Source organism: Equus caballus, chromosome 24 (genome assembly GCF_041296265.1).
Source record: "Equus caballus isolate H_3958 breed thoroughbred chromosome 24, TB-T2T, whole genome shotgun sequence".
Classification (NCBI taxonomy): Eukaryota; Metazoa; Chordata; class Mammalia; order Perissodactyla; family Equidae; genus Equus; species Equus caballus.
The window spans coordinates 56,368,090-56,390,494 of record NC_091707.1 but is presented as its reverse complement, the minus strand read 5'-3'; the positions used below and the strand labels follow the sequence as shown (position 1 = coordinate 56,390,494).

General features: G+C 47.4%; 1 protein-coding gene and 1 long non-coding RNA gene across 6 annotated transcripts in view; one reads left to right on the top strand and one right to left on the bottom strand.

Annotated features, from left to right (window-relative positions):
• Positions 1–14,366, bottom strand: part of PPP2R5C (protein phosphatase 2 regulatory subunit B'gamma) — a 140,457-nt gene extending 126,091 nt beyond the window's left edge. For 2 of the 5 annotated variants that reach the window (XM_070249537.1, XM_070249538.1), the window contains exons 1-2: positions 14,133–14,189; positions 13,167–13,232 (exon numbers count right to left, since the gene is read on the bottom strand). Coding sequence is in view for 3 of the 5 variants with exons in the window: in XM_023628403.2 (XP_023484171.1) it covers positions 13,167–13,232; positions 14,133–14,159 (93 nt within the window). In the remaining 2 variants the exon portion in view is untranslated. Of the gene's footprint in view, positions 1–13,166; positions 13,233–14,132 lie in introns of all 5 variants that reach the window. The other 3 variants (XM_023628403.2, XM_023628405.2, XM_023628404.2) reach the window with 3 other exon arrangements.
• LOC106782530 (uncharacterized) lies at positions 1,727–8,549 on the top strand. The gene is made up of 3 exons (XR_001379752.3): positions 1,727–2,072; positions 6,988–7,303; positions 8,305–8,549. It is a non-coding gene; the product is annotated as an uncharacterized lncRNA (long non-coding RNA).
• Positions 14,367–22,405: the final 8,039 nt, after the last annotated feature.

The window sequence follows — 22,405 nt, the reverse complement described above, 5'->3', positions numbered from 1 at the left end:
GTGCTCTCACAGTGCCCTTACTTTACAGATGAGGAAACCCGAGCTCAGGGTGCAGGGCCATCTCTCGGATCATGCAATGAGTGGTGGAGCCAAACTCGGACCTCACTCAGTCCCTGGACTTCAGACATCACCTCTCTTGTGCCCCACACCCGAGCATTTCTACTCTCCAATGTCTTTCAGAATTCCCCCCTTCTGTAATTTTGTAATGGAAAGACCCAACCACCGTGACTGTGTGCCAGAGACTATGTGATACCATGTGATACATTGCTTAAGAAGACCCACACTGACATGCCTTATAAGATCTTTTAAAAGAGCACATCCATCAAAATATCCTGGCATAAGGACAGACATAAGATCAATGGATAGAATTAAGAGCCAAGACCACTCAATGGAAAAAGAAGAGGCTCTTCAACAAACGGTGCTGGGACAAGTGGATATGCATAAGCGAAAGAACGAAGTTGGAGTCCTACCTCACACCACACACAAAAATTAACTCAAATGGATCAACGACCCAAATATAAGAGCTAAAAGCCTAAGACTCTTAAAAGAATAGAGATAAATCTTCATGACCTTGGACTTGACAATGGTTTCTTAGATATAACACCAAAAGCACAAGCAACAGAAGAAAAAAAATTAAGTTAGACTTCAGAAACATTAAAAACTTCTGTGTATCAAAGGACACACAGAAAGTGAAGACAATCCACAGAATGGGGGAAAATACTTGCAAGTTATATGTCTGATAAAGGTCTAGTATCTAGAATATACTAAGAACTCTAATAACAACAGAAAGACAAAGAACTCAATTAAAAAATGGGCAAAGGACTTCAACAAACATTTCTCTGAAGATACACAAAAGGCCAATAAGCACATGGAAAGAGGTTCAACATCTTGAGCCACTAGGGAAATGCAAATAAAAACCACAGTGACATACTACTGCATACCCAGTAGGGTGGCTGTAATCTACAAAAACGGCAAACAAGTGTTAGGGAGGATGCAGACAAACCGGAACGCCTGGACACTGCTGACGAGAACGCACAGCGACGTCGCCACTGCAGAAAACAGTCTGGCAGTTCTTCAGCAAGTTAAACAAAATCACCATGTGACCCAACAACCCTTCTCCTAAGCACAGACCTAAAAGAGCTGAAAACAGGCATTGGGAAAAAACCTGTATATCAATATTCAGAGCAGTACTATTCACGATAGCCAAAGATGGAAATGACCCAAGTGCCCACCAACTGATGAAACAAAGTATGGTATATCGAAACAACAGAATATTACTCAGCCATAAAAAGGAATGAAGTATTGACACAAGCTACAACATAGATGGACCTTGAAAATATTATGCAACGTGAAAGAAGCCAAACACAAAAGGCCACACATTGTATGACTCCACTTACATGAAAGATCTACAACAGGCAAACCAGAGAGAGAAGGCAGATTAGAGGTTGCCAGGGGCTGGGGGTAGGGGGTAATGAAGAGTGACTGTTTAATGGGTAGGGGATTTCCCTTTGGGGTGAGGAAAATCTTCTGGAACTAGACAGTGGTGATGGTTCCACAACACTTGTGAACGTACTAGATGTCACTAATGGTAAATTTTGTGTTATGTGTATTTTATCACATATTAAAAAAAAGAGATTTTGTCTTTCATTTTCAGCTTGTTCAGGGAACTTCCCCCAACCGTCCCAAGCAGAACCAGGAGCTTCCTTCTTCTGTGACCCCCAGTGGCCTCTCAATACGGCTGTGCAGCTCTCTTCGCCTGGCACTGGGATGGGGGTCTCTCCAAGAGGAGCCTGGAAGCTCTCTGAAAGGGCCTGTTTTTTCAGTGATGAACCCCACTGTCAGGGGCAGCGCCGGGCACACAGCAAGGGAGGAATCAGCGTGGAACGGAGGACTCAACGCCACGAGTGCTTAACCCACCACTCCTGCGCGGCGCCACCCTCTCACTAGCCTCCGCTCCTCGAGGCCGAGCCGACGGTCGCCGACAGTGAGGCGCTGCGAGCGCCAGCGGGCACGCGCGCTCCTGAAGGCTCGGCTGTGCTCTGGCACCGAGAAGGCAGGAATGTTGGCTGAACGTAAGTGATAAACAACAGGTGTGCTTCCTTGCTTTAGGTGTTTACTCATAAAATAAAAACCGGATTATCTATCTTGAAATTACAAGAAGTTTCTGTAAATTAGTATGATATTGTTTGGCTACTTGACTTGGGTAAAATCTAAACCAGGCTTAATTCTTCCTTTTTTGTCACTCCTGGGACAGAGGTTATGGGTCGTTTTGTTTTTATCTATTCATTCAGTGAGGTGAGAGATGCCCCAGGATTTACTTCAGCCTCTTTATTTTTGGCTCAACGATGGGAAATTATTTATCAAACTCAGTGTCTAATATCAAACCCAGATCAAAATAGCTGGCCTGTCCCTTCCACTGGAAGTCAGTGAAAGCTGGGAGCCCCTGGAGGTTTCTGACTGAGCACAGGGCCCCCGACTGGTTGAGGCAGCTGCATTTTCTACGTGGGACGTGGGGGCTTCCGGACGGTCCGAAACACTATTAGAGACTCCAACTGAAGCCACGCCAACGAAGGAAGTGGGCGCCGCGCCCTGCCCTTCCCTGCCCTTCCCTTCCCAGGACCTCTTTACAGAAGAGCTACGGGGGCGCTGCAGGAGGGCTGGTCTGTCAGTGCGGGGCGCCACCATGCTTGAGGCACCGGCAGTGGGGTCTTAGAGGAGGGGAGGGGAAGCAACCAACCCCAGGCAGGTGTGGACCCTGTGCTGGTGCCCCGGGCGGTGGAGCCCGCCCCAGCCTGGCCCCGCTGCAGGCTGCTCACACTCAGGGAGGTGCAGAGGGCAAGGGCACCGTCTGCCTAAAGGAAGTCTCTCCCCGACTCTTCCTCCGCAGGGAGAGGGAGCAGGACTCGAGAGGCTCCCTTCATGCTCAGGAGCAGTGGCCCGTCGCAGTTCTAACAGGAGGTGCAGCCAGCCTGAGTGTCCCCTGCCCAGCGGTTATCCCCAACCCCCCAACCTCCTATGCAGCCAGGCAGCAACACTCCCATATATTCGGAGTGAAAAAAAACCCGGGCAGCAAATATACGGCTGTTTGTTAAATTCTCTGAACTGTGAGACATTTCATTCCAACAACAAAATAGGCAAGTGGATTTGTGACAAAGTCTCAATCCTAGACGTTTTCCCATATAAAGGTCACTATACTAAACAAGTACCTCTTCCTTCCATTCAAACACTGTAATTCTAAAAAATCGTAACTAGCTGTAAGACACTTAATTGTTCAATTGGGCAAGGCCAAATCACTGGTCTCTCAATAGCTTCTAGATTGTGAATAGACAAAAACAAAGGAATATGTCTTTCACAGAGCATAGCCACTGTTGGTTTCAGGTAAGAAAGAGCCTGAGCAGAGCCCCGCAGGGTAGCAACAGTGCCCAGCCTCTTGCCAAATAGCTTCTGTAGGTACTGAACCTGATTTGGATTCCATTAGGCCAGAGGCAGGCAGGCTATGGCCCATGGGCCGCATATGGCTCCCTGCCTGTTTCTGTAGATAAAGCTTTATCGGCACACAGCTACGTCTATTTTTTTTACATATTGTCCATGGCTGCTCACTTGCTACTCAAAGCAGAGTTGAGTAGTTGCGACAGAGACTGTATGGCCACCAAAGTCTAAAATATTTATTATCCGGCCCCTTATAGAAAAAGTTTCCTGACCCCCACACTAGGCCAACAATTCCTGGCTGAGAGGCGAAAGTAAGGCGAAAACAGAAGAGATTTTGCTGATCAAGGCGGATCATACACTCACACTAACTGGCAAACCTCTTGAGCCCCAGCGCGAGTGATAATGAAGGAAGGCGAAAGTTAGAACTTTCAATCACAAAAAGATCTGCATGGGGAGTCACTGGTGCATCCCAGGACAAGGGCATTCAACAGACGTCTGGAGAGCAGAAAGCACACGGAGGGGTGGGGCCGATGAAGCAAGGCAGAGACAACTGCGATTGGAAACCAGGAAGACGGCTCGGGCTGGAGGAAGAAAGCAGGTGACCTGCCCTCACAAAGTCCCCGGGAGGCTCAGGATTCAGAAACTCTGAAGGGCGGGAGTAAGATGTGGGGTTGAAAAGAAGATTAATTTTTGGTCCGAATACTGATCTGTCCATAGCCACTGAGGCATGTCTGCACAAGACTGGTGGACCGGGTGTTTACCAAGAGAAGAAAGGCTTTCTCCAAAGAAATCCGACTGTCTAGGAAAAACTAAGGCTGCCAGTGTGAAGCTGGCCCTCAGAGCAAAGCTCTCTGCATTCTGGCCTTTAGGAGTCAGAAGCCACAAGAACCAGCCCTCCGCTCAGGGCCTAAAACGCAAGTGGTCAGCTGCCAAGCCCACCCAAGTCCAGAGCCCATGGCCAGCTGGGCTAGGGCCTCATCACTGATGGGCGGACATGGCAACCAGGCATCTGAGAGGACCGAGTCTTCTAGTGGTCTCGTTGTTTCAATTCTTCCCCTTCTATTTCCTACACAGCAGCTACTGAGATCTTTTTAAATACTTAAGTCAGATTATCTCACTTCCCTGCTCCAAACACCTCAATGGCTTCCATCATCTTTAGAATAAAAATCCAAAACCCTGCTGACGGCTGCTGACAAGATCCTACTGGACCTTGCCAGTGCCCATCTCTCCGACTTCATCCCTCCCGCTTGACCTACCCTGACTTCTCTTCACACAAACTGGTCTTCTTTCCGGTAGACACATGAAGCTTACTTCTGCCTCAGGGCCTTTGCACTAGCTGCTGCTTCTGGCTAGAATGCCCTTCTCCAGATCTTTGCACCACTGGTTCCTTCTTCACATTCAGGTCTCATCTTTAAAGTCCTCTGCTTGGTGAGGCCGTCCCTGACCACCTGAAGCAGCCTCCCCGGTCTCTAGCACAGAGGCTGCAAGAGGTGGTCCTGCCCCACCAGGGTGTCTGGAAATGTATGAGCACAGTTTTGGTATCACAATAACCAGATGGTGCAACTGGCTTGGAAAGCCCCAGGGCCATTATTCTGCAAAGCGTGACACATTCTCACGCCAAATGTCACCAATGCCTCTAGATGACACCAGTGCACTCAGCACTCACTGACAGCCAACGGCATGAGTGCAGGGGTCCTGCAGTGTCCCGTGCTGAACCCCCGCGCCGGCACTGGCACTCAGCACACAGAAGGATCTTGAATGTACCTGCTGGGTGACCATGAACCGACGAACCAACTGGAGGGAAGCCGGCAACGTGAAAGAGAATGACTGAGACGGGAAGGACACTCCCAGGAGCAGAAAGGGCGTCTTACTCCAGGGCCCGCCCTCCACACACACACACTCCTGCCTCCCCCGAGATCTGGACCGTGGAGAACCTGCAGCCCAGCCTGCGATGCAGGGCCGACAGTGGATTAGGCAAAACGGGAAAGGACAGATTTTTAATTTTTTAACCATGTGTGTTCTGACCTAAGAACAAAGATAAAACGTCTAAAAAGAAAGAGGAGACAGACGTTGTTTCCCTTGGGTCTCCTGAGGCCTGCTCCCAAGGGAGAGGGTACTTCCTGTCTGTTCATCAGGTGTAGGTCTCAGGAACACAGGTGGTCCCGGGCCAAGCGGGAAGCAGGGCCTTCTTCCCACCTCCCCATGGAATTCCCTTGTCTTCTCACTTCCCCTTCTCCCTAACGGTATCCACATCCTCCTCTTTCACCAATTTATGCCTTCTTTACCTTTAAATTTGATATTTCATACTAAGAAGAGTGATAGCTAACAAAGCTAAAGTAAGTTAAATACACTCACATTAGAATTCCTTTGGAAAATGCTGCTAGGGTCTCAGGCAGCTCTGTCCAACAGAACCTTCTGTGAAGTGAGGAATGTTCAATATCTGCTGTCCAACAGAGCAGCCACTAGCCACTGGTGGGTCCTGGGCACTTGCAATGTGGCTAGTGTGACTGAGGAACTGAATTTTTATTTTATTTTTTTTTGGTGAGGAAGACTGGCCCCAAGCTAACATCTGTTGCCAATCTTCCTCTTTTTTTTTGAGGAAGATTTGCTGTGAGCTAACATCTGTGCCAATCTTCCTCTATTTTGTATGTGGGTCGCCACCACAGCATGGCTGACGAGTGGTGCAGGTCCACACCTGGGATCTGAACCCATGAACTCAGGCTGCCAAAGCAGAGCATGCTGAACTTAACCACCAGGCACAGGGCCAGCCCACAAGAACTGAATTTCTAAATTTAATGTGTAATTTTCGTTAATTTAAATAGCCACATGTGGCTAATGGCTAACATCTTGGACAACGCAAATCTAACACCTCTGAGCTCCCAGGTACTCTGACTTTCCCACTGGGCAACAACAGCCTTAGGTCAGAGCTAACACCCCTTCAGAGCCACGCTAAACCTCATCTCCAAAAAAATACCTAAGATGAAGGAAAATCCAATGTCCTCAAACTAATAAAGCATTATTTTCCCTGGACAGTTGGATTTCTAGGCTTGTTCTCTTACTCCCCCAGGTGGAGGAAACGGAGATGACACCATTGTTTGGATCTGGGAAGCAGCACTTCCCTGCAAGGAGTGATCTCAAACCTGCCCGAGAAGCAGGGCCGGCAAGTCCTTGCTTAACACAACACTGATAGGAAAATGCAAGATAATTACCTAGAATGCTGTGCCAAACCAGACGCCACTGTGCCCTGACCTCGGCAGGTACCCAATGTTTTAAGGAAACACTGGAGACTTTTTATAGTTGAAATCTTTCAAAAGAATTTTCCGTGTTACTTAGGAAAATATCACCATGATTCACTCTGGTGGCAGACTGACTCACCCAGCTCCTCCAGATGCAGGTGGCGACCTCTCCACCATCATCCGAGGGCTATGGGCTTGCATTCATTCCGAAGCTGCTTCAACACAGGGACTCTGCACTCCTCTCACGACCCGGGAAACTTTAGATTATTTCATATAATTCCCTTGACGAACTCCTTCTAGAATTACGTATCATGTATTGCAGCTTTTACTGATGAAGAAGAGCAATGCTGATGGATCTTTCTGCTGGCTTGACTTACAACACACACCCTGGGTCCAACACGCTTTCTGGAACTCCACGATTCAATAATGATCCTGTGTTTGCTTAGAGGCTTAAAGCTTCTGATTTCCTAACCCAAAGCACCAGCTGGCTCTTCACAAGAATGTGCTCCATCTCGTCCCATCCATGCAGAGGCCACGTGGTACGACTCAACGGGGGGCCAAGCTACTCCCCAGGCCACCCAATGTCCACAAGCAACAGGTGTGATGCTTTAGAAGTAACAGAAAACAGTTCTTCACAGGTGAGGACGATATCATTCTTTTTATCTTTCCCAGTGCTTGCACAGAACAAGAGATGCTCAAAACAAAACTAACTTACAAAATATGTTAAAAAAACATGTATGTTCTACTACTGAGAAATATTCCCCAAATGAATTTCAAATAAGAAATATAAAGCACCAAAGATCATACTGAAACCTTATATTGAAATGGAAATCCTATTGCTTTAATTTAAATAAGATCTTAAGAGACTATATTTTTTACCAGTGACCTCTGATGGTATGTAAAAGCAAACTAAAAAGAAAAACAAATATTCTTCTTCTTAAAACTTTCACAAGACATTTGAAACAGACCTAATGACCACAATCTTCTGTTTTAGTATAATGCTATTGATTTAAAACAAATTATACTGAATGAAAACTCTGAGTTAAAATTTCCTTAGAGGATCAAAAAGGCGATAAAGAAATAAGCCTCTTAATAAGAGATTTTTTGGTTCTTTCTAATTTACAGTTATCAGGAAAATCAGCAGGCTAATTGACTTGAAGTTCTGCTCCTCCCTGGGCACTTTTAAAATCCACCAACAATACTTCTTGACTCTGGGTCCTATAACATATATGGCAAGTGCAAAGCAGAGTCAAGTTCCAACGCTGTCCTCATGGACTGAATCATGAGTGGGAGGCAAGTCACAGGTACCTACAGCTTGTCCAAAGGAGCATAAATGATAAATAGCCAGTAGAACAAATAACTGCTATTCAAATTTAAAATATGGAAAAAATATGGTCCAAGACAGTGAGAAAAAGCTTCCCTTAAATTTCAGAATAAACGAACTTGAGTTCAAGCTAAAAAGACGCAAGGATTCAGACAGACAGTACAGACGGTGGGAAGAGGATTCTACAACGGTTCTTAAAGCGGGGGTCTGGTACCCTTGCTGGGGTCCCTTAGACCCTTTCTGGGTCTGCTGTTTTTATGAAAATACTAACACACGATTTGCCTTTATAACCATCATTATGTCAATTTTTCACAGGCTACAAGACTTGTGATATCAAAACAGACTGAATGCAGGAGCAGACTTGAGAAGCCAGCTATCTTCTATCAAGCCAGGCATTTAAGAGATTTGCAAAAACATAGAGCAATGCCATTTTTCTCAGTGAATTTTTGTAAATAATTATTTCTCATAAAAATATGGTATTTATGTTAACATGTAATAGATGTATTACCGTTATCATTAGATGAAGTAATAAATGCTTAAAATATTTCCGTTTTAACTCCAATATGAAAGGTATCAGACAGCTATAACCCACTAAACAAAGCTCTTCGGGATCCTCTCTAGTTTTTAAGAGCGTAAAGGGGTGCTGGCGCCCCTTTCGCCTGAGCACTGCTATTCTAAAGGAAGGAGCTATTACACTCAGAGGAATATGTGCCAGGTGTGATTTGCAAGCAAATGTACGTATTTTGTAGAAGGGTCTTTCTAGATCGGTGGTCTCAACAGGGGGCCATTTTGCCCTCCAGGAGACATCTGGCACTGTCTGGAGGTACTTGCGCTCGTGACAACTGCAGGAGGTGAAGGGCTACCGGCATCAAGCGGAGAAGGCCGAGGATGCTGGCAAACATCCTACAGCGCACAGGACCACAGGACGCCCCATGGGAGCCTCTGGCCCCAAAGGTCAACAGTGCCGAGGGTGGGATGCCTGGTGGGGAGCTCTCGTGTGGGAGGCCCTCAGGTCTCCCTGAGGACAGGAGTGGGCACTAGAAAGGGGAGAGCTCAAGGGAAGAACCACCGCTTCCTCATTACCCTGAGGGCAGTAAGCTCTCGGCACCGCCTCCTAACTCAAACGCCTTCCAATCCACTGCTGATGACCCTTTGCAGACCCCCCATCTTTCCTAAACACCTGGGCCCTAAGCAAAGACGATGCGGAGTGCCCGGGAACAGAGAACCAGGCATGACAATTAAAAGCAGGAAATTCCATTTCCTCCATAATAATTACAAATGAATTTCAAAAAATAATTTGAAGTACTACTCCTTTGGGTCCTCTCTGAGTTTCACTGGAGTCCAGTTTAGGGTCGTATGGAAAAAGGTGGGAAGAGAAGGATGGAAAATGGGGCATGGGCGGCCGAGTCCAGAACTCAGCCTGCAGACAGTGGCTTTTGGTGCCCTGGGGGAGGGGAGTCGGGGACTCTCCTCTCAGGAAGTGACAATCACGGCTGCCTCCCCAGAAAACACACACACCAACCGACTTTCACTGCCCTCCTCCAACTCACTCAGGTTAAAACTCCTGCTACAGAGACAAGTGATTAGAAAGCCAAAAAAAGTTCTCGAAAAGATATTTTTTCATAAAAACATTATTTATGTTAACATGTAATGGGTGGTGTTGTTATTAGATGAATTAATGAATACTTTAAAAATTTCAGTTTTAATTTCTAAACCATGACTCCACCACCTACACCTATGGGACCTCAGCAAGCCTGGCCCGTCTGCAACACGGGGTGGGGGCAGAGGGGTGGAACGGAAAGGGAGAGATTATAAAGAGAAAGACGTTATTACTAAGGTAGAAGGGGTCAAAATAAGCTACTAAGTTGGAGAGAGGACTGTTCAGCTTTCTTTCAGCAACAGAGATTACCTAAGAGTGGCTGCAGAGACTTTCAAACCAAACTAAGCTGAAGCAGGATATGTAAAATACATGACCCAAGAACACGAATCCAACAACCTTTAATGTGCTTAAAACAAATCATTTTACAAAAAGCATTAACAGTTTTTAAAACGTAACTTTGGATGCAGTACACAAACTAAAAACAACAACAACAAAAACACCATCGTGTGATCTGATCCTCCAAAATGGACTTTAGGAATCTCTGAGCAATTTATTAAGAGTCTAAATATTCATAAAATGTGCCTAGTTATGTTTCCGCAGATTTGAATGTGACACTGAGAACAGCTGCTCAAAGATGAGTTCCCTCTGTCAATCTCCAGGGTTCTCCAACTTCAAGTTACCCACAAGCCCATTTGTGGCCTCGCTCCTGAAAATGTGAAATAAACCAGCAGTACGTCCTGGGCAGAAACTTTTATTTCTAGGACATGTGTGGATAAGCAAGTCAAATTTAAACATTCTATTCGAAAGAGAAAAAAGAAGAAAAATGTACCAATACACATCATTCAAGGAGTAGAAATTTCTAAAAAAAGGCAAAAGTTGCAGAGCACCAGTTAATGACCTTTAATGGTATTCTGTTACACTGAAAGATATACCCTGCCTTATATCTTGCAGGGAAAACTTCTTTAAAGAGGGGTCATGCCTAATCTATCCCATATAGCGAAAAATGGCCAAATCTGAAACTCACCAAGTCATTTTCGAGATGAGGAAACAGGGACACAGAAGCTAGGTGACATCGTTCACGGCCATCAGGAGTCAGCATTTTTATTATCTAACCCCCACTGCTGAAATACTTTCCTCTATACCACTCTACCCTTTACTGCAGGACTTCATCTTCCTTACTGAAAAACCCACGCCATCAAATGTTCCCTTGTTCTAACCAAAAAGTGTTCTGCAATGTAAGCCACCTGCTCCTTTGTTCTCTGTGCACCTACATTATAACCAGCCAGGATTTTAGTATAAGGACGCTTCCCACACTTAAGTAGTGAATTAAGTCAACTGTAGGCTTTTCTCTGTTAGAATTATTTCCCAAGCCCGCCTCCTCTGCCCTGGACAGGCGCCTGTTCTGCACCTCTCTCAGGCTGTGCAGCCCCGCGGGCAATAACCGTCCTAAGAGAGGCGAGTTCACAGGGTAACGTGAGCAAACGCTGACTGCGAAGGCGACGAGATATTAAAAAGGTTTGAGGAGCAGCCTGGGAATAGCACACCTCTTTGAATTGTTCAGGTTGAAATATTCAAGTTGAGATGTAACATTGAGAGACAGGAGAAGAGAAGAGTGCACAATAATGGTTTAATTCACCTGCACGAGTCAATCATATTTGGTAAGTGGGTAGAACCAGAAGTGAAGAAGCGAGATGAAGACTGAGGGGAGAGGAACAACAACGAAAAAGTAACAGTCAACTCAAATTTCAGAGACCCGACGAGCATCGATTTATATTCCTGCAAAATAATTTACACAGTGATCTGCCAAGTGTCAAGCTTAATATGCCATGTTGCCTCTGGTATCCTTATGAGGAAGTAGTGAAGGGCCCAACATTTCAGTATTTTTCAGTGGTAATTTCAAGCTTTGTAGCTCCAGGTCTTAGACAGTAGTGCTAGAAAAAATACAGAAAGACAAGTAGGGCATCACACTCAGACACTGCAGGCCACACCTCGAGTCTTAAGCAACTGACAGTCTAGGAACCCAATCCACCTTAAAAACACGCATTTTACATATTAGTGGTGTTGGTATTTTTGAGTTACTGATGGATTTTTCACAAACTTAACATTATCCATCCTTATCGCCAGGTTCTTTCTGCTAAAATAAATGAACCACACACACTGATATTTCTTTGTGACACTAACAGTGAAAGGAGACAAGTACCTGAACAAGAAAGGTTCCGGGGAGCACTGAACTCTCAGCAGTTTCAATGAAAGATCAATAAACCAAAAGAAAAAAAGGAAAAGAAAAGAAAAGAAAAAGCATACAGCTTTGCAGAGTGGCTAAATTTCATTTAAATCAATTTAGTCAAAAGAGTGACACAGAAATAAGTGAGTCAAAAGCAAGGAGGCCAACAAGAAAGCTTGACTGCTGTGAACAAAGGGCAGGGAGAGCTGGCACAAATAACCCTTCACTACCGATATCTAAGGGATCTTCTGGATTTCTGCTTTTTGCTTTTGGAAGGGCAACAGATTTGCTGGAATGAACCACGTGCTGAAGAGGAGGGGGACTCAGAATGCACCAAATGATAACGAAAAGATAACCGGGGGCAAAAAAAGGGCCACTGAACATACTCACAGTTAACTGTGTCTCCCAGACAGAGGTGAACTCATACTGATTTGGCTTACAGGAAGGGGTCTGTCACTTGCAAATTAATGTCCTCTGTCGTAAGACCAGGGACCTCAATGATGCAGCTCTGGAGAACTTGACATCAGCTTCCCGACCACCAACGATTCAAAAGGGCCTATTAACTCTGCCTGGTCTCCAGCTCCTGCCCGGGCCCTTGGCCTGAGGTGATGTAGTTCAACAACCAGTCACAAGGAAAAAGGCAAAGCAAAGTGCTGGCTCTACGAATCCTCTCAAAGTACCGCTGTGTCAAGAACGACACCCACCCCATCAGGCAGACACCATCCTCACTGAGCATTCCAGCTGTGCCTCAATGAACCCAAAGTCAAGAAGCAAAAGAAATCAGAACTGACCAAGGTAGAAAGAGAAAAAAATATGAAAGACGATTGTGCAAAATTACCCCAACTAGATAAACCAAAATATACCAACACTATTGGGGAAAGAGGCTAAGGGGATCAGACATCAACAGAGAAAAGGAGCTACCGCAGGACACCAGCAGCAAAGACTGCACAGAGGAAAGCAAGGTGATGGAGGAAAATGAGCCACTGAGGGAGGGACCTGGCCACTTGCAAAAAGAAGGAAGGGGGAGAATCTGAAAGCTCAAAAGGAACATGAACAACTCCAGCCAGAGAGTCTGTGAAACCAGTCTACAGGGCTGCTAGACTTGGGGGGGGGGAGTGAACTTAAAAATACCAGCTGCACAGATATGCACAACTTTCATAAAAACATTCATATTTTCCCAAGGCAGAATAATAAAAACCTAAATAACTACAATTGAGGGTTATGAAAGACACTACGAAAAAAATCTCATATAAGGAAACATTTTAGAAAACCCAGTTTTATCAGCCTCGGTTTTTCTATGCTGTTAAAAGGTGTTCCTTAAAAACCGTAAAGTGAAGATTTGAAAATAGTTACCTCTGATTCGACCACGTCTTGGCCTTCTTTCGAACTTTTTCCACTTTTCCCTGCTTTTGGTGATTCCTGGGAAACATCAAGCAGCATCAATTAGGCTTCTCAATTTTTAGACTGCTAGATATCAGATAAACCAAAATGCAGTTTTAAAACTGACTTATACAAAACCAGGACTTCTGATCATTTTAATCAATCCCATCAAGAAGTTCCACATCTTATTGTTTACTTAGAGATACAATATTGCAACGTGAGCCCCCCCCATTCAGACTCTCCTTGTTTTCTTCATCTGTATTTGGCGTTGAAAACTTTAAGCAGGAACAGATAAACCCAAATTTATACAGTGCTCTCGGCATTTGAAGGATCCACATTACATCCCTTTCTTCCCTCCACCCTAAACTCTGCGAGTGGGGATTTCTGGGGTGATACTGAAACGCTACAGAGCTCCACCTGAAGCAAAAACATACCACCACCCCCCACCCCCTCCCGTGCAAACGCAGCACACTCAGAGCCGTCGCCGCCGCCACCCAGGATAATAATAGTATTTCAGAACCCAGAGCGTCCCTTCGAGAGCAGGCGGTTCTCCCCAAGCGCTAAGCGGGTCCATTCGCTCCCTTTTGCCCGGGCCGGGGCCCCCTCTCCGGGTCCGTGGCCCCCACCCTGAAGCCCCTGCCTAGTGTGCGAGGCTGGGTCAACCACCTCCGCGGCCGCACCTGCCCCATCACGCGATGCCCGGGGGCGGGCGCCCACGCCGCCCCCACCTCCCCACGCCGGCCCGGCCGCCAGGACCCCCGGCCGGCCCGGGCACCGCGGCCCCGGCGCTACCCGCCCCCGCCCCCACCTCCACCCGGAGCGGCGCCCCCGCGCCCTCGGGACCCCGGCGTCGGGGGCTGGGGGTCCCGCCGCGCAGCCCTCCGCGCCGCCCCTTCCCCTTCCCGCCCCGGCCGTCCGGCGGCCCGGGCCCGCACTCACTTTCTCCTTCTTGTTTTTATTCGGCATGGCTGGAGCGGGCCGCCGCCGCCGCCCCCGCCGCCGGGCCCCCGCAGCAGCAGCGCCCCCGCCCCGGCCGTCGCGCCCCCCCGGCCGCCGCCGCCGCCCGGGGACTGAGCCGTTCGTTCGCTCGCGCTTCCCCTTTTCCAGGCTCCCAGGCTGCGGCAGCCGCGGCGGCGGCGGCAGCGGCGGCGGCGGCGGCGGCGGCGGCGGCGTCTCTCCGCCCCTCCCCCGGCCCGGCCGCCCCGCCCCGCGCCGCCCCGCCCCGCGCCGCCCCGCCCCGCCCGCCACCCCCGCGCCGCCGGCCCCGCCCCGCTCCGACCCCGCCCCGCCGCCCGCCAAGCGGCCTGCCATTGGCTGACGCTCCCCCACGTGCCCTAACGCTCCCCCGCGTCCCCGCCCCTGCGCGCGGCCTCGTTCCCACTCCCCTCGGCCGCCGCGCTCCGCCTGGCGTCTGCCTCAGGCCCGGCGGCGGCTAGGGGCGGCCGGGAGAGCCGAGCCGGGTCTGGGGAGGGGGCGTGGGGCGGCAGCTGCGGCGACAGGTCGGTGCCTGCGGTGGACGTGCGGGACGGAGAGAGCGGAGGGCAAGCCAGGCGTGGAAAAGACACGTTTGAGACGGATGACAACAACTTCTGCAGCCGGCAGGGTGCGGCCCGGCCCCTCGCCGCCGCAGCGCTCGCTGACCTCCAAGGCGCCGGCGCACGGGGGTGGCTGAGGGGGCCCGGGAGCTGCACGAGCGGCAGTTTCGCGGGGCCCCGCTTGGCCCCGCCCACCGGGCCCCGCCCCCTTCCGCGTGGGCCCCCCATCGAGGCCCGCCCCGCCTCCTCGCCTTGGCCCCGCCCACAGAGGCCGGGTCTGGCGGATCAGGCTCCAGCTGCGCCAGTGGGATTTTATTTTATTCTTTAATTTGGCTTGATCAGGAGCCATGTGAGGAAACCTCTGCATGATGACCAGGAGTCACGTGATTTCTTTCACCTCACACTCATAGCAATGGGGAAGATGAGTTTTGGTTAACTTTTTGATACGCTACCTCCGCAGTCTGTCTAGTGGCAAAAGCTATTGGAGACCCCAATGACGGGAATCGACATGGCAGAAATGCGTTAGGTAGCAAGACTCCAGGAGCGGACAGATTTCACTGTGAGAAGCGTTGGTACCTCACCCGTGATGACTGAGGAGCTGCGTCTTAACTGGGCACTCAGAAATCATTGCATTCTCTTAGGCCCGCATTTTCACTTGTGAGAGTTGCCAGACAAAGCATTTTGGGTCATTTTGTGCTGCTCGGCGATGGGAAGGCTAAAAGAAGAAAAAAAGATTTAAAGTGAGGAGTGTCGTGGGAGGTCTTGAGAGTAAGTGCTGCCTGCGCGCCTTTAGACGACTATCTGCGGGTAGACTGCGCAGCGTCAAACGGTTCGTGCGGCAGAAAGGGTTCTTGATTAGTCTTTGAAGTGGGTTAATAGTTTCTCCAAAACAAATAGTTAAAAAATATGGAGAGTAGAGCAATGCCCCTAGTTAATAACGTTTCATTTTAAAAATAAAATATATGCTATCAATTTTATAAATCGATATCCAAAAGTAGTTCTGAAACTATTAGCTTATGACCATGGAGCTCTAAGGGGGCTGAAGGGCTTCTCCAAGACAAATCTATGCCACCAATATTCTTGCATCAAAGTCCCTGATGCAGTGTTGCACATCATTCATTCATTCAATAGACATTTGTGGCGTGGCACTGTGTGCAAAACACGGTGCAAGGCGTTCCACAGTGAACGAGGCACTACCCTTGTCCACTTCCCCGGGGGTGGAAACAGAAGAAAGCTAGCCATCAGAAGGACGTGATATGCGATGTGTCTGCAAGGGCTGGGGTGAGAGTGTTCTGGCTTGGAAGTGTGAAAGAGCCCTGCAGAGCAGTAGTTCGTTATGGCCAGAGAGGAGACTGAAGGAACAAAGGCTATCGATTAAGACTCTAGTAGGTCTTGCCAAGGAATTGGTCTTCTTTTGAATGCAATTCAGGGAAGGATATTAAACTGGGGAGTGACGTGCTCACGTTTGCACTTTAGAGACATCCATGGCAGGAATGTTGGGGGTGCGGATAAAGGTAGGAGGCCAGGAGAGCAACCAGGATCTAGTTATGGTCCAGGTGCATGCCCATGAGGCATCTCTACTGTAGGAACAGGAGGAAGGATCACAGATACCCAGGAGGTAGACGCGCTCAGGTGGGACAGAGCCAGAATGGAGGATAAAAGGCTAATGCCCATGTTTGTAGTTGGGGCAACACAGTGATAAGGAAGGGACACAGGCGGAGAGCAAGTTTTTGAGGGAGCATGATTGCAACTTGGGGACATGTTGAGTTTAAGCTGTGTCTGCAACATTCTGGTGGAGGTGCCTGATTTGGCTAATGGAACTACAGGTCTGACTGTCATGATTGAGTGTCAGCGCATGTCAGGTTAGGTATTTATCAGGTCAATTTGAGTTTGAGGGAAAGTATAGGGCAAGATAGCAGAAAAGCTGCTTAGTTACCATCCCATGACCTCGAAAACAAAGTAATCAGAGAAATTGGAGTCAACACCATCACCTGGCACACATGTTCCCCACTGGCCACGGAACTGGTTTTCATTTGCCCACATTAGAGAGGGCCATCCCATAACCAATGTTAGCCAACAGTTAGTTATGGGATGTTCACAGAAGACAGTATGTATTGTGTGGTGTCCTGACCGCTGTGGCATTTGCAGGAGCACTAAAGACAGATGTAGCTCCTGCTCTCAAAATAAAGGATTCAAAACAGGGATATAGAGATAGCGTGTGTGTGCACGCATGCACGCGTATGAGCGTGTGCACAGGTGCCTGAGGGTTACCTCTGCTGAGATGCCCCGCCTTCCACGTTCATGAAGGTACTGCACATATCACACAAAACCCCTTTTCTTCAGACCCCCACCCTTCTGGGACACTTTTCTGAGATGGCTCCTAGTACTCTAGAAATGCTTTTTCCATGTCTGGCTTCTCTGTTCAGTGAATTGTTTCATTTATGCCCCCAATGTCTCTCTGGAGGCTCAGAGAGGTCCCCAGAGGACCTAGGTCTTAGGCTGCACTGCAGCCACCAGCCACAGACCCACAGAGTCCTGCTGCCTCACCCTGGGGAGCAGAAGTGATGCATAAAAGCAGGGCAGTGAGAGGACGTGGGCCTTGACCCAGAATCAGCCACAGCACCTCTTCCTGTGTCTACCCTCGGAAGCTCTTCCCACTCGCTTATCTTCAAAGATGCCTGTGGCCCAGTGGCCCCACCTTCATGGTCTCCTCTGAGGCTGGTCCCAGCCCTGCGCTACCCGCCCTGCTGCAGCTTTGGCCTTCCTGACCCAGAAAGCCCCCTCTCTTGGCTCTCTGGACACCCGTGGGCTCGGGTTTCTTCAAGTCCTCCCTGCCCAACTGGGCTCTCTGGGCATCGCGGCGATCTTGGTGCTTGGATTTTCAGCTGAGCTTCCTGGGGTAGTGGTCACATCTTAGGCAGTCTCTCTCCCAGGGCCTGGTGTTTCTGGAAGAGACCAATTCCACTCCTGGGATTTAGCCCGACATCTCAGATTGTTTTCTGACCTGCTGCTGCCTTTCTGGCTGTTGTCTCCCCCTCAGCCTGGGGTGTGCTTACAAGCCCCCCTACTCTGTCCATGTCACCAGCCCACCAAGCTGCCATTCCCCCTCCTGACCTGTCCTGGCAAGGGGCTGCCCACTGCCTGGACTGGACAGTAGCTTCAAGACCGCCACTGAGGCCTTCCCCACCCTAGAAGTCCAACGCCTTTGCTTCCCCCCACCTTTGCTCCACTTCATTTCCACTGCAATGTCATTAAACACTCATTTCTGATTGAATTTGGATCTATTTATTGATATCCGACAAATTTGCCTGCAGCTTTGGGGTGGAGGGGTGGGGAGTATGTTTAAGTCGGATTCCGTTGAAGTGAAGTACCATGTAAAGAGTGCTGCCCACAGTGACTGGTGTACAGCAAGCACTCAGTCAGTTTGGTTGCCACCAAGTGGACAATGATTTGATGTGAGGTGCTGTTCTGTTCTGAGGATCCGAGGAAACGCCCCAAAGTCACTGCCTCAAGGCCCAAGAGCACCCAGAGAGCTCTGTTAGATGAAGAAAAGCCTCTACTTGGCCGCCAAGGAGCTTTAATAAATGCCAGGAGCCACACGGTCCCCACCAGCTGGTGAGAAACACTATGCAGGCCTGCAGCATGTGCTGGAGAACTTTCCCTGTGAAAACCAAAAGGTGAGAAATCCAGGGAGGTTCTAAAAACTTAAAGTTTCATAGATTGTTCTAAAACCACCTATGAAAGTTCTAAAAAAAGTTCTAAAAATATTTTAATAAATTTCATATCCAAGTATGAAGAAAAATGGAAACAACACAAAATATGATTCCATTTTTGTGTCAATAGGGTGAAATACAATCCCTTTCTTTTTTCCTCCCAAATCCCCGAGTCCAGTGGAGGAGATAAGACAGGACAGAAATAACCTGCGGAGGAGAGAGAAGACTACCCTAAGAGCATTAGAGACCAGGATTAGGAGGTTTCGGAGAGAGGAGGGCACATTCAAAGGGTGGCAGGCAGCAGAACGCTGGCTGGAAGACAAGATGTTGGTAAATAGTTGCAGCGTGCTCACGTGTTGAATTGGAGTTCTTGTCCTAAGTTTGGGGTTATTGGTTTTAACAGGCAGGAAACAGATGGCCCAGTCAAGAAGGCCTAACTGGAAAGAAATTAATGAAAGATCTATGTACGTATAGAGGTATGTAGGGGTCAAGCAAATAGGTGAGGGAGAGCAAAGCACGCTGGGGCTGGTGGCCTGGGAGCTGTCCCCATTCCTACACCTAACTGGGGAGAGGGAGGCAGTGGTGCTCCCAGAGCCTGGCAGAGTCACTGAGAACCTGGTGTGCAGGGAGGGAGGCGGGAAGGGGGAGTAAATACTCCAATCTCTCTCTCCCGCTCCCACTCTCTCACCAGTGCCTCCCACTGGCCTCACTTCATGGAGCCAGAGGGCCAGGGAGCAGGGCAGAGACAGGTGGGGGTGGCTGTCACGGGGCCTTCAGTGGAGAATAAGCCGGTGTTGTGGGAGAATGGGAGATTTGGAATGAGAAGACTGTGTAGACTCTGTGTGACCTTAGGTCAAACCTTCTAAACCAACGGTTCTTAAATGGGGGTGACTTTGGCCCCAAGGGGACATCTGGCAATGTCTGTAGACATTTTTGGTTGTCACAACTGGGTCGGGGGTGGGGTGCTACTGGCATCTGGTGGTTAGAAGCCAGGGATGCTGGTAAACATCCTACAGTGCACAGGGCAGACCCCACAACAAAGAATCCTCCCGCCCCAGCCTTCAACAGCGCCGAGGTGGAGAAACCGTGGACCAAACCCACGTACGGATGTGACACAGTTCACCCTGCCCCTCCGCGGTTCCTGTGAGCCCCGCAGAAGATACCGGGCCTGAAAGCCAGAACTGTGTCTATAGATGCCACTCGAGAAGAAGCTCTCCATCTACACAGAACTCTACAGTTTGCTGAATGCACTTTACACACACACACACAGAGTCATCTTTCATGTGGAGAAAGAGAAAACCTTACCTGTGCCTTGGGAAGATGAGAGCAACACCTCGCTCTTGTGAGCAGAGTTCCCTTCCAGGTAACGGCTCCTCCCGGGAGACCTGGAAACACTGCCTTTCCGCGTGAACCACCATCTGAGTTATAGCTGAGAGGTAATGAGACTGCCTTTCTGAAAAAAATTTTACTTGTGGTTAAATACACATAACATAAAATTTGCCACGTTAACCATTTCTAAATGTATAGTTCAGCACTGTTAAGTATATTCACATATTCGCATCCGAACTTTTTCATCTTGCAAAACTGAGACAGCAACTTCCCATTTCCCCTCCCCCAGCCACTGGCAAGCACCATTCTACTCTCTGTTTCTATGAATTTGACTGCCGAGGGTACCTTATATAAGTGGAACCATACAGTATTTGTCTTTTTGTCATTGGCTTATTTCACTCAGCATAATGTCTGCAGGGTTCACCCATGTTGTAGGTAGCATGTGCCAGAACATCTTTCCTTTTTAAAGCTGAATAATAGTCCATCATATGGAGAGACTACCTTTTGTTGATTCATTCATCCCTCGATGGACACTTGGGTTGCCTCCACCTCTTGGCTTTTGTGACTATGCTGTTATGAACATGAGTGTGTAAATGTCTCTTTGAGATGCTGCTTTCGATTCTTTTGGATATATATCCCAAAGTGGAGAATTGTTGGATCATATGAGATTCCTGTTTTTAATTTTTTGAGGACTCGCCATACTGTTTACCATAGAGGCTGCACCATTTTACATTCCCACCAACAGTGCACAAGGGTTCTGATTTTGCCGCATCCTCACCAACACTTGTTTTTTTCTTTTTTGATGGTAGCCAACCTAACTAGTGTGAGGTGATATATCATTGTGGTTTTGATTTGCATCTCCCTAGTGATTACTGATGTTGAGCATCTTTTTATATGCTTGTTGGTTGTTTGTATATCCGCTTTGGAAAAATATCTATTTAGTCCTTTCCCCATTTTTTAACTGGGGTTTTTTGTTGTTGTTGAGTTGTAGGAGTTCCTTATGTATTCTGGATATAAACCCCTTAGCAGATATATGATTTGCAAATATTTTCTCCCATTCCACAGGTTGTCTTTTCATTCTGTTAATTGTGTCCTTTGATGCACAGAAGTTTTAAATTTTGAAAGTAGTCCAATTTACCCATTTTTTCTTTTGTTGCCTCTGCTTTTGGCATCATATCCAAGAAATCATTGACAAATCCAATGTCATGAAACTTTTCCTCTATACTTTCTTCTAAGAGTTTTAGAGTTTTAGCTCGTATGTTTAGATCTTTGGTCCATTTTGGTTTAATTTCTGTATGTGGTGTAAGAGTCATTCTTTTGGATGTAGATATCCAGTTTTCCCAAAACCATTTCTTGAAGAGACTGTCTTTTCCCCATGAATGGTCTTGGGCACCCCTGTTGGAAACTATTTGACCACATGTGTGAGAGTTTATTTCTGGGCTCTCTATGCTATTCCATTGTTCGATATGTCTGTTTTTATGCCAGTTCCATACCATTTTGATGACTGTAGCTTTGTAATATGTTTTGAAATCAGGAAGTATGAGGCCTTTAATTTTATTCTTTTTCAAGATTGCTTTGGCCATTCAGGATCCCCTGAATTTCCATATGAATTTTAAGATGAATTTTTCTATTTCCTCAAAAAATAGCATTGGGATTTTGATAGGGATTGCATTAAATCTGAAGATTGCTTTGGGTGGTTTTGACATCTTAACGATATTAAGCCTTCCAATCCATGAACACAGTATGTCTTCTGATTTATTTGTGTCTTTTTAAATTTCTTTCAGCAATGTTTTGTAGTTTCTAGTGTCTAAGTCTTTTACCTCCTTGGTTAAGTTTATTCTGAAGTATTTTACTCTTTTTGATGCTGTTGTAAATAGAACTGTTTTCTTAATTTTCTTTTTGGATTGTTCATTGTTAGTCTATAGAAACACAACTGATTTTTGTGTGTTGATTTTTGTCTCCTGCAACTGTGCTGAATTCATTGATTAATTCTGATAGTTTTTTTTTAGTGGACTCATTAGAGCTTTCTACATATAAGATTATGTTGTGTACAGAGAAAAGTTTTACTTCTTCCTTCCCAATTTCCAATTCCATTTTGTTTTCCATCTTATTCTTGCCTAATTGCTGTGGCTGGGACGTCAAGTACTATGTTGAATAGAAGTGGTGAAAGCAGTCATCCTTGTCTCGCTCCTGATCTCAGAGGAAAAACTTTCAGTCTTTCACTATTGAGTATAATGTTAGCTGTTGGCTTTTTATATATAGCTATTATTATGGTGAGGTTGTTCCCTTCTATTCTTAGTTTGTTGAGTGTGTATATCATGAAGGGGTGTTAAATTTTGTGAAATGCTTTTTCTGCATCAATCGAGATGATCATGTGTTTTCCGCCCCCATATTCTGTTAAGTGGTGTATTGCATCAGTTGATTTTCATATACTGAACCATCTTTGCATTCTAGGAATAAATCCCAGTTGGTCATGGTGTATAATCTTTTTTTTTTTTTAAAGATTTTATTTTTTTCCTTTTTCTCCACAAAGCCCCCTGGTACATAGTTGTATATTCTTCATTGTGGGTCCTTCTAGTTGTGGCATGTTGGACGCTGCCTCAGCGTGGTTTGATGAGCAGTGCCATGTCCGCGC